General features: G+C 51.4%; 1 protein-coding gene and 1 long non-coding RNA gene across 2 annotated transcripts; one reads left to right on the forward strand and one right to left on the reverse strand.

The window, feature by feature from the left end:
• Positions 1-2,018: 2,018 nt before the first annotated feature.
• LOC139796756 (uncharacterized) lies at positions 2,019-10,679 on the reverse strand. The gene is made up of 4 exons (XR_011726141.1): positions 10,132-10,679; positions 9,223-9,659; positions 2,196-4,083; positions 2,019-2,090 (listed from the first exon to the last, which is right to left on the reverse strand). It is a non-coding gene; the product is annotated as an uncharacterized lncRNA (long non-coding RNA).
• A 637-nt stretch (positions 10,680-11,316) lies between these two features.
• ARF6 (ARF GTPase 6) lies at positions 11,317-15,875 on the forward strand. The gene is made up of 2 exons (XM_071745103.1): positions 11,317-11,451; positions 11,565-15,875. Exon 2 carries the CDS (start codon positions 11,994-11,996, stop codon positions 12,519-12,521), a length of 528 nt encoding a protein of 175 aa, XP_071601204.1. The 5' UTR covers positions 11,317-11,451; positions 11,565-11,993; the 3' UTR covers positions 12,522-15,875.
• The last annotated feature ends 829 nt before the right edge of the window (positions 15,876-16,704 follow it).

Below are 16,704 nucleotides of genomic sequence, written 5' to 3' on the forward strand. Positions count from 1 at the left end.
AGCGCACTGCAGCCCAGAACTCCTGGGCTCAAGCGATCCGGCGGGCTCAGCCTCCCGAGTAGCTGGGACTACAGGCGCGCGCCACCGCGCCCGGCGCTGCCAACCCCGCGCTGCCGCCTCTTCTCCCCTCACGGAACCTCACAGATCCTCACCGCCCCTCACAGACCCTCACGGACCATCACCCTCACTGCCCCTCACAGACCCTCACGGACCATCACCCTCGCTGCCCCTCACAGACCCTCACACACCCTCACTGCCACTCACTGCCCCTCACAGACCCTCATGGACCCTCACACATGCTCACTGCCCTTCAAAAACCCTCACAGATCTTCACAGACCCTCAGTGCCCCTCACAAACCCTCACTGCTCTTCAAAAACCCTCACAGATCCTCACTGCCCCTCATAGACCGGCACAGACCGGCACAAATCCTCACTGCCCCTCACAGACCCACACAGACCCGCATGAACCCTCACTGCCCTTCACAGACCCTCACAGACCCTCACTGCCACTCACAGACCCTCACTGCCTCTCACAGATCCTCACTGCACCTCACGGACCCCCACACATCCTCATTGCCCCTCACGGACCCTCACAGACCCTCACTGCCCTTCAAAAACCCTCACAGATCCTCACAGACCCACACGGACCCTCACCGCCTCTCACGGACCCTCACAAACCCTCACTGCCCTTCAAAAACCCTCACAGATCCCCACAGACCCTCACGGACTCTCACTGCCCCTCACAGACTCACAGAGACCCTCAAGGACCCTCACTGCCACTCACAGACCCTCACTGCCCCTCACGGACACTCGAAGACCCTCACAGATCCTCACAAACCCCTGGGGGCAGTTATGAACCTTACCCCTTCAGCCCCCTGCCCTATTCTGGCCCTGGTTCCTTCGTTGGGTTTCTTGCTTTATTTAAAAAGTGACAGAATGTTTTGGGAAAGAGCTTTCCAACTGTGGCACCGCCCGGCCCACCCGTGTCCCTCAGCGCCGCAGCTTTCAAACCCCTCCAGGAATGGCGATTGCCCTGGGCAATTCTGGTGCTTGACAACCTCTCTCTTTTTTTTTTTTTTTTTTTTTTTCTCAAAAGAAATGTCTCCTAATTTCTTAAACTTATGGCTGTAATTTCTCTAATTTTAATTTAATATCCTAATTTGATTTCTCTATCCCTCCCCACAGCACACCTGCGGAGGCGGGTGTGTGTGTGTGTGTGTGTTTCCGTGTCTCTTTAATGAAAGAATTTAAAAGTGTCTCTGGACACACACCCTCTCCCCTTTCAGAAGTGTTATTTTTTCCCCTCTTTTCCCCTCTTTTCCCCTGGACCCCCCCGCCCATGAGATGTGGGTGCTGCTGTTCTGTCCTGGATGGGATGCAACAGAGCCCAACACCTCACTGCCCCACAGGGAAAAGAAAATTGGGTGCCCCTGTCTGGCCTGGGCTGTGCTACAGGAACTCTTCATGGGTACCACCCCAATCCTGACCAGCACAGGAGTTTTCACCTGCTCCATCTTCCCCCTGGGCCAGTTCCTTCAGTGACCCAGTGGTCCCCAGCTCCCCCAGGACCCCCACATTGATGCCAAACGTATCACAGATCCCCTCCTTGGCAGAAGAGCCTGAGGCTCAAGACATCCATCAGTTTCAGCCTCCGTGACAACTGAGTTATGGGCACAAGCCACCGTGCCTGGCTGCTTTTCAGGTTGTTTTTTTTTCGGGTTCCTCAACACCCATCTTGTGCAGGCTCGGGTTGGCCACACAGTGGCAGTGGGAAACCGAGAGAGCATCTCAGATCTCAGGCTGGTGGTATTTTGTGTGTAAAAATGGGTGGTTGGACAGAGAGGAAAGATTCCTGAGCTTAAAAAGGTTTAAGCAGACAAGAAAGCCCAGGCTTTTTTCTTTTTTGAGCCAGAAGAGGCACACGGTGGTGCTGTATTTTCATTTTAAGCCTAGTGAGGCACATCAGGGAGCCCCATCTCCAGTACACTTCATTTACTGACGAGATGTCCCACTCCCTGCTTTGAAATACTCCTTGTAGAAAAGGCTTCTTGACTCTCCAGTGTTTTCCCAAGAGTGTAATAACCTCAGAGCTGAGGACACAAATGAGCTGTGGCAGTAAATACCCGATGGAACAGACTAATGAGACACTCCTGAGAGCTGGAGCCCCAGCTCATCTGTGTTTGAGGGATGCTTACTGGGGTCTCTGAGCCAAAAACACAACAGGAAATTCTGCTGCTTGTGGTTTCTCATTTCAGTGGTTACATTTATTGGGATCCCAATGGTCTGGCTGGGTCCTGTACTGCAAGAAATCACACAAAACATGAGCACACCAGAGTGAGCGAGGCCAAGGGCAGCATCTTTGGGTTGAACATCCTGTGGGAGATGTTTGTGCCTTTCTGCAGCCTTACTCGAGCCTTTTGTGGTTGCCCCCTGGCACAGACACAGTCTTGGAGCTGACAAGCTTAGGGTCATGGAGGGGAAAGGTGCCAAAAGAGGCCAAGTCCCATTGTCTCACTAGGGCTGAGGGGGATTTTTGGTGGTGTGCAGACCACCTTTGAGGGCAGCAACCACCCCTGATTCCATGGAGAAGAGAGAAACCAGCTGCTGAGATCACAAATGTTGCTGGAGAGCACCACCAACCCCAGCTGAGCCTCCTGCTGCTGCCTCCACCTCCATGGAAACACTCCAGGCTCTCCCCACTGAGGCTTTAGCCCTGATTAAAGGGCTAAAACACCAAAGGATGGTGGTTTTGTGTCACATTTCTTCAGTCCAGAGGTCAAGACATGGGTGTGTACCTCCAGCCCAAGCACAGTGATACCTCCTCCTCCTCAAGGCCCAGACACACCTCCTGCCCAAGGCCAGCCCCAGCAGCAGCCACCAAGGAGGTAAATAAGCATTTCTTCCAGACTGCCTGACACTAATTAGTAGACCAATGTCCATGGCTGAAGTACACAGACAGCAAACCCATCTCAGAACAGGCAAACAAGATCTTCCCCAGTGCTCCACAAGCCTGAAGTCCTCAGGGGGGTCAGGGCTGAAGAAGACATCATGTTCTGGGCTCCTATTATCTACTTAAAGAAGAGCTCTCAGTGACAGCTGGAGTTTTGGTTAAAGGCATTAGGATAATGACTTAGGGGTCGGGGGAGATGAGGAGGATGTAGGCTCCACAAATGGAGGAAAAGCCAAGCTGTCTACACAGAATTAACAGCACGGAGCTGGGCAGCCCACTCCCACCCCTTCCTCCTCCCACTACCAAGGGGACTTGTCTCTTCCTGCCACATATACACAAATTTTTCATCCCATACAATAGCACAGCAGGGATGAATACAGATAGCAGGGGTGTGAAACTACCTGTTTTGCCAGAGAAAATCTGATGGGAATGAGCTTGGCAAACAGAAAGACAAGGAACAGGCAGGACAGAGATAGAGAGTCCTGACAGCAATGCAGAAGTGTTGCCCTGCTGTGGCTCCCAGAAATAAAAACCACCTGAAATAAAAAATGAAGCCTCTTAATGGTGGGGAAACTTGAGTTGCTCAGCTGTGAGCTGAGGGGCAGCTCTGCCTGGTGGTGCTCATCTGACAGCTGGGGGCTGCATTTTGCTCAGTGGGAGCAGCTGCTCTGGGCTCCTTCTGAGCTCTTCCACATGCAGGAGCTGAGGCTTTGGGTAAGCTGGACTCCAGCCTCCCAAATAACCAGCTTTGGGATCTCACCAAGATCCAAACCTCCACCCCAGGTGAGGGCCAAGCACTGCTAGCAACTGAGACCCTTCGAATGACAACTAAAACACATTTGAATAAAACCCTGGGAAATAAAAAACCAACATTGCATTAGTGCAGGGATGCAGAATTCTGCTGGCCTGCAGCACTGCAGCACTGTAAAGCATTCCCACCCTGAGCTTTTCAGCCCCCCTGTGTCACTGCCATGCTTTGCAAGACAGCAGGATGGCTCAGAAGTACATCTGGGCATCAGCAATGGTCTGGCTGGGGGTCCAAAAACCTTGGGGTGATGAAGGTCTCCATGGGGTCAGGCAGCACATCCAGCTGAGTCCTGGAGGCCACTGGTGTATCTCCTGCTTTTTTGCTGCTGGGAAGTAGGGAGTGTGAAAATGCAGAAATCAGAGAGGGTAGGAAAAGGCTCACAATTTATTTTTACTCTTCTCCAGGCTTCATGATTTGTCAGGCTGATACTGCCATGGTGGAGATGCAGGATTTTGGCATATGGAAATGTGGTCAGGCTGTACTCCCTCCAGCTCCATTTCCTCTGCCTGGTCCTGAAAAGAGCCTGTGGAAGGAGCAGCCAGCTTGTCTGCCAGTAGTACTTGCAAAGGCATTTTGATGTGCTTGAGATACAAAACAAACCCAAACAGCCAGGAGGGCAAACTGGTTTTCCTGCAGGGAAATAATCCACTTTGGAATAGCTCTTCCCCTCTCCCACGGGAGGCTAGAGGAACCCCAGGGAGCCCAGGACAGGACTTTCTCCTGATGAGGGCTGCAGGATTTCTAGCAATTCATCAGGGTCCCCACGACATCTTTTCAGCACACGTGGAGGCAAACAGGAACCTGCTGCAGTCAGGACACCCTCAACACTCCCTTTCCACCCCTGCTCCTTCCCTGTTATGTTAATCTCATGGGAAGAGCCCAAGGATCTGTTTAATGCTGGGCTGGTGGTAAAGCCCACACTGACTGCAGGTTTAGCTTCCTGGCCAAGGCCAGCTGTGACTGCACAGCCACAGAATTACATGGCAGAATTACAGGAACTGGGGCTGAGATACCAGTTCTGCCACTCCCCACCTGCAGGCAGGAGTGACCACAGCCAGAAAGTGCTTCTCAAACCCAAACCACCCCCACAGAGGACACTTGGCCCACTGTATCAGATACCTCGATGATAAGAAAGTATTGGAATGCAGTTGTAACATCGAGGCTATTGTTTGCTTTCACAACAGAATAATTTATCTAACAAAGATATTAAACCCAGAGCGTTATTATATTCCCCTTTCCTTCCTTGGAAAGCCACAAAGGTCTTTGATGGATCAGTACAACAGAGCCTTTTCCCATCTCCCTCTGCCAAAAGAGAAAAGTAAACAGGATGACCTACACCATACTGAATAAGGTTTGAATCCAGCCTGACTGGGAAGGTGGTTACATTCAAAGAGATAAAATCAAAGGGGGGTATTGATTAATTTCCTTGAGGTTTGCTCATTCTGGTGGGATGGCTATTACATAAAGTTGAAGGTGTGTCACTTTCATTCACCACTTTCTTGTGACAGCACCTGGATCCCAGGGGAAGGAGAAAACACATCCCCACAAAACAACAGACCTTGGTACCTGCACTGCCCAAAATTCCTTAAGGAGAAAAAAAAGATAAGGAGCAGGTGAGTTAGCAAAAGGTCCCATAGATATTTGCCATCTTTTTCCCCAGGCTTTAGCCCATAATCAATTCATACCCATCATTGTTTCTGACTCTCAGGGCTGTAAATCCATGCTGGCACTCAATCTGGTGACACATGGTCAGCCAGTGATTAATTTTAAAATATTTAACTTCTGCAGGCTACCCAGTAACTCCCTGGGTGTTGCCAAGGACCAGAGAAGGTTTTTAATTCTTATGCAGGTATGTGAAACCAAACCTCTCTTGAGAAGTCACATTTCTCAGGTAATCTAGAACATGTTCAGGTGTTGTAACTACTTTTCTTTGGTATTTGACCTTGAAAATCAACCAGCAAGGTAAGAACCTCCACTGTATCAAGCAGATATGGGCCTAACCTGTACTTCTTCACCCTGAGGGGTGGTTTGTATCAACTTTCTGCAGGCTGAGCACTGAGGTTAAGAGGTCTGTTTTGCTCAGACCATCACATTTCTCCATCTTTGCTGACATATTTTCATCCCACGGTTCCTTAAGTTGCTACCTTAAAAAATAAGCTGCCTTTCAAAACATCTCATGGTGCAACAAATTCCCATTCGGAGAGGCTGGTGACATCAGCCACCTTATCTCCTGGCTCTCCAAGGTAAGATGCAGCAATTCTGTGGCAGAGACAGAGCAGTGGGGTTCCTCAGAAAACAAAGTAAAGCCTTTATTTGCTTCACTGAGTTATTCTGCTTCCTGTTAATCATCCTTTCTGTTCATTTATGGGAACTAGTAAGATTCTACATAAAAATGTTTCAAAAGCAGGTGGTGCTCTCTCGCCAGCTTCTCACCCATTCTCTGCAGGACTGGTTAAATGTGAGTTACAAGGAGTGACGTGCACGGAGTTTATTAGTGACTAATTTGAGATCTTAACTATTGAAACTGCTGAGTTCTCAGATGCCTTTTTTGCAATGTATCATCCCAAAGAGCCGTAATCATTCCTGACAAAAAAAAAAACAAAAAACCCCACATGCCAAAGCATGTAAAAATCTTCTGGTGCCCAGACCATAGGGGCAGAAATTTTTCCTGAAGGGCAGGGTGGAGCCTCACAAATAAAACCCAGAGCAGGTGAAGAAGCATTTGCCTGAGTGGATCCCCATTTCTCTCCTCCAGCACGAAGCCACTTTCCCACATCCTAAATTCTGGATTTCCACGAGCGCGACGCAGCGCGGTGAATCGCTTCCTTTAATTGGGTTTTTAGGCTTGGGTGGCAGCAGGATCAACTTTGGGCACTTTTGGCAGGTGACACAGCAGCACTGTTCTCAGGCTCCGGGCTGGTGCCTGGCAGCAGTGGGAAAGCTCAGGGAGTGCCCAGCCTGTCCCTGGAATCTGCTGAAGGACGGGACACGCAGCTGCCAAAGGGACACGGGGAGTTGAGCAGAAGCTGCTGCCCACGGCCACCACAGCCCACCCAGGGCAGGGCACGCAGGAGGGAAGGAGTGGGCCCGTGCTGGCAGAGGGATTATAGAGATCGGAGCACCCTCTGGTTTGCAGGTATCAAGCACGGGCAGGCAGGAACCCTGCGGGGAGAGGAGCAGCCCAGGAAGTGGCACTGCCGCTTAGTCAGCTGGAGAGCAGCTCCACAACTGCTCCTGTGCTACAGCATCTCCCCTGCCTTGGCATGCCTGCAGGGGCTGCACAGCTCCCACGGCTGCCAGTGGAGGAAAAGGAGAGAAGGAGCTCAGCTGAAGCCAAAGCCTCACCTGCAGACAGCCCCCAAGGGTGAGGGACGATGCAGTCACCAACAAACCTAAAAAAGCCACGATCCAAGAGGACGGACCCAAGGAACGGGGCATTGGGGTCCAAACAAGAAGGAGATGATAGGAAAAGCACTTCCTCACACCACAGTTATTAATTTTGGGTTGTGCCTCATGCTACCAACTGGTGGGTGGCAGAGCCATCCCCTCCTACAGCCCGAATGTCCCAGACACCATTGGGTTTTGCTTGCTGTGCTGTCTGCCAGGCACTGACATACTCACAGAATCATGGAATGGTTTGGGTTGGGGGGGACCTTAAAGCTCCTCCATTGCCACCCCCTGCCATGGTCAGGGACAACTCCCACCAGCCCAGGTTGCTCCAAGCCCCATCCAACCTGGGCTGAGACACTGCCAGGGATGGGGCAGCCACAGCTTCTCTGGGAAACCTGGCACAGGGGCTCAGCACCCTCACAACAAACTATTTCTTCCTCATGTCCAACCTCAATCTCCCCTTTCTCTCCAAGTTTTAACCCATTTCCCTTGTCCTCTCCCTACCCCCCTGTGTCCAAAGCCCTCCCCCAGCTTTCTTGCAGCCCCTTCAGATATTGGGAGGTTGCTCTGAGCTCACCTGGGAGCCTCCTCTTCTCCAGGCTGAACAACCCCAATCCCTCAGCCTGGCTTCCCAGGGAGGTGCTCAGCACCCTGACATGAGGGCACCTCCCAGGGTGGGTTACCCAGCCCAGGGGACATGCTCAGCCCCGTGACAGTGCAGGGGACACTTTTACAGCTTCTCTGGGAAACCTGGCACAGGGGCTCAGCACCCTCACACCAAACTATTTCTTCCTAATATCCAACCTCAATCCCCCCTCTTCAAGTTTTAAACCATTTCCTTGTCCTCTCACTACACCCCTGTGTCAAAAGCCCTACCCCAGTTCAGCCCCACTCAATGCTCAAGATCCACCCACATTCCTCCACTGGTGGATCCCAGGAGAAAGCACCAAACTCTCAGCTATTAAAAATTCAAGCAGATAAAACCTGACACATGGCTGCAACCTCCCCTGAGTGGCCCAGAACAAAAGCACCAGCGAGGCAGAGCCATTTCCTGACACCAGAAAGTTCTGTGCTGAGCCCAGTGGGTCGAGCAATGGGTGCCTGCACATGGGCAAAAGCAGTGCTTGAGAGCTCCTGACATCTCCTTCCAAAGATATTTTGGCCAAGACCCGTGGTCTCCTACCACTACAGCTTAATTTAATAAACTGCAGCTCATGTTCACCAGCACAGACACAGCCCCACTGAGCGGAGCCAAGGCAAAACCCACTTAACATCCACATCCTGAGGTTAATTTTAGCCCTGCTCAGAAGTTAAAAATCTCTTTTGGATAAACATCCCATGCTAGTGAGAGGAGGCTGAACCAGCTGGATCCAGTGGGATCACCCCAGCTTGCTGCATATCCCATGCCAGCACCATCCCCAGCTGTATCATCTGCTGCTTCAAACACCAGGGCATGGGCTCTGAAAAAAAAGGACACTCCTCAGTGTCAGCAAACTGTACCCCCCCCAGCACAGCCTGCACACACTCGTTAGGAGAGGCCACGCATGGTATGTTTTCCTTGGCATCCTCCCTCTTTGCTTGCTGCATGAAAAGAGCAAAGCTTCCTTGGAAACTCTTGTTGTCATCCGTTTAATTGTGCACTCAAGGAAACCTCCTATTCTTCCAGACTTTAAAAGACACCAAACAATTTCCCTTTCGCTGTTCCCAGGGGTGGGGATGGCTTTGCGTGTGCCCTGTTATTGTCCAAAATGTGCCTGTCATCAAAATTAGCTCAGGATTTGGTATTTTTGAAGGGACAGAAGGACATGATGCAGTCTGCAGACCTTTTGCTCTCTGAGAGCTGTGCAGGCCAGGAGGTGTCCACGTCACTTGGCTTCTCCAAAGACCAATTCCAAAACAACCACAGCATTTTGCCCATTTTGTGTCCTGGATGCTGCATCCCACTCCTTCAGCTCAGAAGCAACTACCACCAGGAGTTGGCTTTCCCCTTCCTCCCCTTCCTCCCTCCAGGCAGGGATGGGGTGGGCAGCCCCCTGCTCCACCAGGCCTGGAGAACCAGCCTCATCCTGCTCACCTCTACTGGTCTTGCTGGTGTGTCACCAGGCAACGCAGGGTTTGTGACAAGTTGTGCCTGTCAAACCAGCCCAACATGACTCTGATGGATGTGTGGAGGGTGCTGGTGCTGCTGCACAGGGCTCTGCTGGCACGGAAGGTTGGAGGATTGCAGCCAGGTAGATGAACACTGCAATTCTTTGGTGGCTGGCAACAGCTGGAATTTCCTTGGTCTGAGTCATGAGGAAACACAGAATAGTTTGGGGAGACCTTAAGGATCATTTATTTCCAACCCCCTGCCATGGTCAGGGACACCTCCCACCAGCCCAGGTTGCTCCAAGCCCCATCCAACCTGGGCTGAGACACTGCCAGGGATGGGGCAGCCACAGCTTCCATGACCAGCCCTGCCTGATTTGGATTAGGTGCACCAGTTCTGCATTCAAAGGAAAATCCTTGAGCCTGGAAGAAATAAAAATAACAGACCATTAAAATACATCATGGGAATGTCACTCAGTTGATAGAAAGGTGCTGCACTAGGAGTGATGGGCTGATCTGACCCATTTAGAGGGAGAACAGCCAAATGCACCATGTATCTCATAGAATTATAGAATGGTTTGGGTTGGGAGGGACCTTAAAGCTCCTCCAGTGCCACCCCCTGCCATGGTCAGGGACACCTCCCACCAGCCCAGGTTGCTCCAAGCCCCATCCAACCTGGGCTGAGACACTGCCAGGGATGGGGCAGCCACAGCTTCTCTGGGAAACCTGGCACAGGGGCTCAGCACCCTCACAGGGAATGGTCCAAAACAAGGAGCCACAATGACACTCTCCCCCATTGCTTGGGTAGGAAGGGACTTCTAGGTCCAATCACTCCAAGAGTGAGCAGGGACATCTCCAACCAGATCAGAGTGCTCAGAGCCTCATCCATCCTGACCTGGAACGCTCCCAGGGATGGGGCATCTCCCACCTCTCTGAGCAACCTGGGCCAGGGTCTCACCACCCACAGCATAGAAAAAGAAAAAAAAAAAGAAAATCCCCCAGCTTTTCAGTTTTACACAGGGGTGGCTGGTTTTGAGGTCACACCCCAGGATGTCACAGGCACCACGGAAGGACTCCTCGGAGTCACCTCCCCACGCGTGTCCCCCCTCCTGCCCGGCAGCCTGGCTGGACACACCACCCGTGGGGCCACCGGAGCACCCAGCTGGCCCGGGGACACCTCCGGGGGTCCCTTCAGCACCCGCACCCCTCTCAGGGCGCTCAACCCCAGAGCTCGGGCTGTGCCCACAGCTCTCTCAGCCTCATCCTTCCTCAGGACCCGCGATGGGAGGGGGCGGAAGGTTTCTGCCACCTGTAACCACCCTGCCACCCCGATCCCTATTTAGGGGCCGGCAGGGCCACCGGGACCCCCTCCCGAGGAGCCGGGTCCGCCCGAGTGGGTGCGGGGTCCCAGGTCTGCTCGAGGTGGGTGTGTGTGGGGGGTGTCCCGCGTCCCCCCGAGCTGTGTGTGGGTGTGGGGGGGGGGTGTCCCGCGTCCCCCCGAGCTATGTGTGTGTGTGTGGGCGTAGGGGGAGTGTCCCGGGTCCCCCCGAGGTGTGGAGGGGGTGTGGGGGGGGTGGTCCCGGGTCCCCCCGAGGTGTGGGGGGAGGTGTGGGGGGAGGTGTGGGGGGGGTGGTCCCGGGTCCCCCCGAGGTGTGGGAGGGGCGTGGGAGGGGCGTGGGGGGAGGTGTGGGGGGGTGTGGGGGGGTGGTCCCGGGTCCCCCCGAGGTGTGGGGGGCGGTATAGGGGGGGTGGTCCCGGGTCCGCCCCTTCCCCTTTAAGAAGCGGCCCAGGGGGTCCCGCGCGCGCCCTGCTGACGTGTGCTCGCGTGGCGCCTCTCCCCACCCTGGCCCCGCCCCCCGGCCCCGGTCCCGCCCCGCGCATGCGCAACCCGAGGGGCACCGCCCCGGCCCCGCGCGCTCCCCGCCTCGCGGGAGGGGCGGGGCTCGGCCGGCGCAGGCGCAGACACCGCCCCCGAGGCCGCGCGGGAAGCGGTTTGGGCCGGAAGTGGGCGGAGCTTGGCTCACTCCCCCTTCTCCTCTCCCCCCTCCCCCCCCCCGGGCCCCGCCCTGCCGGTGGCGCGTGCGCAGCGGGCGGGCGGCGCCGCCGCGCGGGCGGAGGGGAAGTGAGGCGGGCGCGCGCGGCGCCTTTTCCGGCGGCGCTGTCGGAGGGAGCGGAGCGGAGCGGAGTCGGCCCCGAGCCCGGCGGCCGCGCTCAGGTAACCCGCCCGGCGGCTTCGGCTCTCGGCGGCACCACCCCCTCTAATCCGCACGCCCCCCTCCGCCCCGCCGCCCCCTGCCCCGTCTCACTCTCTCTCCGTCCCCTTTGCAGGCAAAAACGCGGAGCCGCCCCCTCCTTCGAGCCGGCATCCATGAGCTGAGGCGCCGGGGCGGCAGCCGAGGCGAGGAGCCGGGCGGAGCCGCCGCCTCAGGCCCCGGCGGAGGAGCGGAGCGCGGCGCGGGCCCTCTTCCCGCCGCGCCCGGGCCAGGCCTCCCCTCGCTTCCCCAACCCTTCCCCCCCCTTCCCTCTCCGCCCCGCTCCTTCCGCAGCCGCCCCATGCACGGCCGGCGCTGAGCCCCGCCTGCCCTTGCCCTGCCACCCTTCCCCGGCCCCGGCCCGCCCTGCTCCGGCCCCTGCCCGGGCTGCTCGGGTGGGTCGCCGCTGACCCTCCGCTTCCGTCCCCGTCCCCGTCCCCGACCCCTTCCCGCCCGACCCAGCCCTCACCCCCCGGAGGCGCCGGGCCCCTTGGATGCCGCCGAGATGGGCAAGGTGCTGTCCAAGATCTTCGGTAACAAGGAGATGCGGATCTTGATGCTGGGTCTGGACGCGGCCGGTAAAACCACCATCCTGTATAAACTGAAGCTGGGTCAGTCTGTCACCACCATCCCCACCGTGGGCTTCAACGTGGAGACGGTTACTTATAAAAATGTCAAATTCAACGTCTGGGATGTAGGGGGCCAGGACAAGATCCGTCCCCTCTGGAGGCACTACTACACGGGCACGCAGGGTTTGATCTTTGTGGTGGACTGCGCCGATCGCGACCGCATCGACGAGGCCCGCCAGGAGCTCCACCGCATTATCAACGACAGGGAGATGCGGGACGCCATCATCCTCATCTTCGCCAACAAGCAGGACCTGCCTGATGCCATGAAACCCCATGAAATCCAGGAGAAACTGGGCCTGACCCGAATCAGGGATAGGAATTGGTACGTGCAGCCCTCCTGTGCTACTACAGGGGATGGACTCTATGAAGGGCTGACATGGTTAACATCCAACTATAAATCCTAATGAGAGAATAACTATTTAGTCTACAAAGAATTAAAAGAAAAAAAACAAAACAAAACGAAAAAAAAAAAAGAAAAAAAAATAAATAACCCACGTGGCTTTCCGGAAGAATGATTCTCTACTGAAAAGTAAAACAAAAGCATCCATAGGATTACGATCACCTTTCTCCAGTTACCACCCTTTCCTTCTGCACACTTGACTGGATTCCTGGTTTAACTCTTCTTGCTTGGCGTTAGGATGCTCTAATCTCCGAATGTGACATGAACACAAGCACTAGATGCTATGGCAGACTTCCAGCAAACAGGGGAAAGGCACATTGTAGACTTGCTAAGTAACTTTTTTTTTGTTGTTTTCTTTTTTTTTTTTTTTCCTCTTTTGATAGCCTGTAAGATGGTTTGATTATTTTGGGGGATGGTTGGGGGAGGGGGTACTGTTTTCAGTGTATGCTTTCTGGTTCTTTTTTTTTTTTTTTAAATTTTATTTTGGATTATATATTTTTTTTTCCCTTCTATCACTTGCTGTAGATTGCTACTTTTTTGCCTTCACGCAGAATATGTTGATAGGTCTGTTTCATCTTAGTAAACTGAAAATTATTGCTTAAAAAAAAAAAATCAAACTGCAGTCTGTCTTTTTATATTGAGGACTTTTTTTTTTTTTTTTTTTTTTTTTTTTATTAAGGGCAAAAAAAAAAAAAAAAGTTCTGTTAATCTGTAACTAAATTGTGACTCTGGGTCTGTCTTCATATCTCAAGACTTGATACCCAAACGAATTCCTGCCTGCAGTGGCAGGGATGAGAACACCATTTGTAACCTGTTCAAAGTGCAGATCAGGCACAAGTGCTCACTGAGTAATGTAAGAACTCCTTTGAAATGTCAGCTGTGAAGTTCTGAACCATACATCATGCATGAGAAGGGATGCAAATAAGTTCCCCATACTACATAGCAACCATAATATAGCAAATAAGACATGAATGATGTAATAGTTCCAGAGGAGAGGCTGTTCAGGTTTTTGGGTTGATTGTGGGTTTTTTTTTTTTATCTTGCATTGCAAACTCAAAATGATGTTTAGCTGCAGTTTTTAGTACTTGGGTCAGTCTCCTGTTCAGTCCAAGACAGGTTCCTTCCAGAAAATGCAGCAATAAGCTTTGCAACAAGTTTTACTTTAATAATCACAGATGTTTAGGCAAAAAAACCTCAAAAATATCCAGCACTGACTTGCTTGTCTTGGGCTCGAGATTAATTGCTTTCACCTCAAGGCAGCTGAAGACATCTAAATCTTCACAGATTTTTTTTTTTCATTCTTTCTGACATGCATGATGTGGAGAAAGAGACTTTGAAAAATTTTGTGGGTTTGGTTTAGTTTGGTTTGTTGTTTTTTTATTTTGTAGACTTCCAAAGGGGGCGAGCTCAGTGCTAAGCTGTAACCCAGCTGGGTAATTCTGACATCTGGGTCAAAGCCATTTTGAGGAAATCCCTCCTGGGTTTAGTTTTCCAAGACTGAACTCTCTGCAAGTCCTTGCAGCCTTTTCCACCCCTCTTGGTGGTCGGTTCTTGCTGTCCTCCTGTAGGAACTGTGTTGGGTGTCTGAAGCCCATTGAGTAACTACTAATGGGAACGGGGAGGAGAGAAAGGGGAAAGAGAGAGAGAGAGAGTAAACGACTATGAATGTAAACTTCCATAATTAGTTCTTAAAGGGCAAGCAGCTCATTTGCCAGCCCACAGGTAGCAAATGTGACTGGCAAAAGGAAAAAAACCCCACCCAGCCAGGAGTATTAGTAAAAAAACTCAACCAAGTATTAAATGCTGGGTGCAAAAATAAACAAAACACCTTAAAGCAGCTGGTTCTTATTCAGCCTTATGGATTAACTTCAGATTTCCTCAAGGAGTTGAAACTTAACTGGGGAATTCTAAGAATGTATGCTACAAAACCAGAAGAAAATGGCTTTTTTCTTTTTTTTTTGGCTTTTTTTTTTTTTTTTTTCCTTATTTTTGTGTCCAAGGACATGAGTTTTAGAGTTTTACATGACACCTGGGGGCATTACACTACATTTCTGCAGCGTGGACTCTGCGTGCTACATGGAGCTCTTACCAAAGATGTATGGGAAGCTTAAAAATCCTGAGTTCACTCCTGAAGTGGAATGCTTTGGACCACTGAAAAAAGTTCCTTTAGAATATGGTTTCAAAACGACTTCTCTTGATGGGGGTTGCAAATGGGACTGGATGGGTTCTTGGTGCTAGAAGATAGAGCATTGATTATGAACCTTCCTAAGTTAAAGAGTCTGCAAAAGCTTAATGTGCAACAACTCTGACATCTCAGCTCTAAAGAAGAGGAGGTGAGGTTGGTTTCTTGTTTTTTTTATTTTTTCCCACTCAAGGCTTTTTGCCATTGGAATGTCATTGCTCTATTTTCTAGCTTTTTTTTTTTTTTTTTTTTTTTCTTTTTTAATCTCTGTTGATGTAACTTAACAAATAGTGTGGTGGTATAAAAGACTAAAAATACAAGAATATGGTTACTGAAATACAAGAATATGGTTACTGTTTTCTTCTGGAGCATAAATAAAATAGCCAAGCACAAAGTAAATGCCTAAACTGGAAAACTTGAAGCTCTATTAATGGTTCTTGAACTTTCTTAAATCTATTCTCAGTCAACGTGAAAACTTCAATAGCTTCTTTTTTTTTTTTTTTCCTTCTAAGTTGATTTATTGTCTTTTCAAGTGCTGGGGCAGACTTCTCCATCAGGCTTTGTGTTGAGTTGAATTCACAATTTTGTATTTCTGTAGTAACTTTGTTATTCTCTTTTTGTAGACGAGAGGAAAATTGATTATGCTTCTGAAATTATTCTTTTTTTTTTTTTTTTTAGATGCCTATTTTGGGTGTGGGGGGGGAGAAAAAGTTACAGAAACGTGGCAGAGACATAAAAAAAAAAAAAAAAAGAAAGAAATGGCCATTGCTAAAGAACAAAAGAGAAAAGGTTTCACTTCCCACATGTCCTTCCCTTATGGGTTGTAGCTGAACCTCACCACAAACTAGTGGCTCTGGGGCAGTAAACGTAGCCTGCAGGATCAAGTTGGCAATCTGTTAAGAGATCCCAATGATTTTTCCAAGATTTTCCAAACTTTTAAATCTGGAGTTTTAAGTGCATCGATTTGTGTCCGTGTGAATTGATGGAGTTAAGTTCTTGAATGGCGTTAAAATGGTGTCAGATGAAGTGAATGAGTTTGTAGACTGTGATCTCCCTGACCTAACAAAAAAAAAAAAAAAAAAAAAAAAAAGTAAAACAGGAATTTTGTGTTCTCAAATATGGCTGTAGTGTTGGTAAAGAACTAATAAGCAGAAAATAAAGCAATTATACAGCGGAGCTCTCCTGGTATGTTACTTAATATTTAATTATGAGAGGAACAGAAAGGGGCAATGTGGTGGCTGGAGTAGAGTGTCCTGTGACATAAAGAGGTCTCTGTTCTGTATCTCAGGGGCTGGAAAGCCTCTCTGTAATTCCTTTGAGGCTCAGTGGAGCCACTCTTTTTATAAGTGGAAAGGATGACACTTCTTGAATACCCTCCCCAGGCAGTTAACAAACTTCAGGTAACTTTTTTTAGTGTGGAATTTATACTGCCTGGGGGACCGTCCCGTGTAGCCCGGGGAGGTGTCCAGCTCCTCAGGGACTTGGGTGCTGTGCTGGACAGAAGGAATGACTTGGTTGGAAAAGGGAAGGTATTAGGGCAGTGTAGAAAATGGTGGACAAAAAGGTTGCTGAATGATTATGGGTTCTTGTGGAGTGACAGATGTGGAGCTGGGATGTCTCAGGAGGAGCAGATAAAAGGACTCAGGAAGGTGCAGCAGGGGATGGCCAGGACCCCAGCATCAGGTTGGGCTGGAGTTCCTGTCCCTGCCCCATCCTCCTGGGATGGAGCTCCTGTTCCCTGCCCCATCCTCCTGGGATAGAGCTCCTGTCCCTGCCCCATCCTCCTGGGATGGAGCTCCTGTCCCTGCCCCATCCTCCTGGGATGGAGCTCCTGTTCCCTGCCCCATCCTCCTGGGATTGAGCTCCTGTTCCCTGCCCCATCCTCCTGGGATGGAGCTCCTGTTCCCTGCCCCATCCTCCTGGGATGGAGCTCCTGTCCCTGCCCCATCCTCCTGGGATGGAGCTCCTGTTCCCTGCCCCATCCTCCTGGGATGGAGCTCCTGTT

Source organism: Heliangelus exortis, chromosome 5, assembly GCF_036169615.1.
Source record: "Heliangelus exortis chromosome 5, bHelExo1.hap1, whole genome shotgun sequence".
Taxonomy (NCBI): domain Eukaryota; kingdom Metazoa; phylum Chordata; class Aves; order Apodiformes; family Trochilidae; genus Heliangelus; species Heliangelus exortis.

Bases quoted from the DNA above. Each gene is read 5' to 3' on its own strand.
- ARF6 (XM_071745103.1), top strand. From the start codon at position 11,994: ATGGGCAAGGTGCTGTCCAAGATCTTCGGTAACAAGGAGATGCGGATC.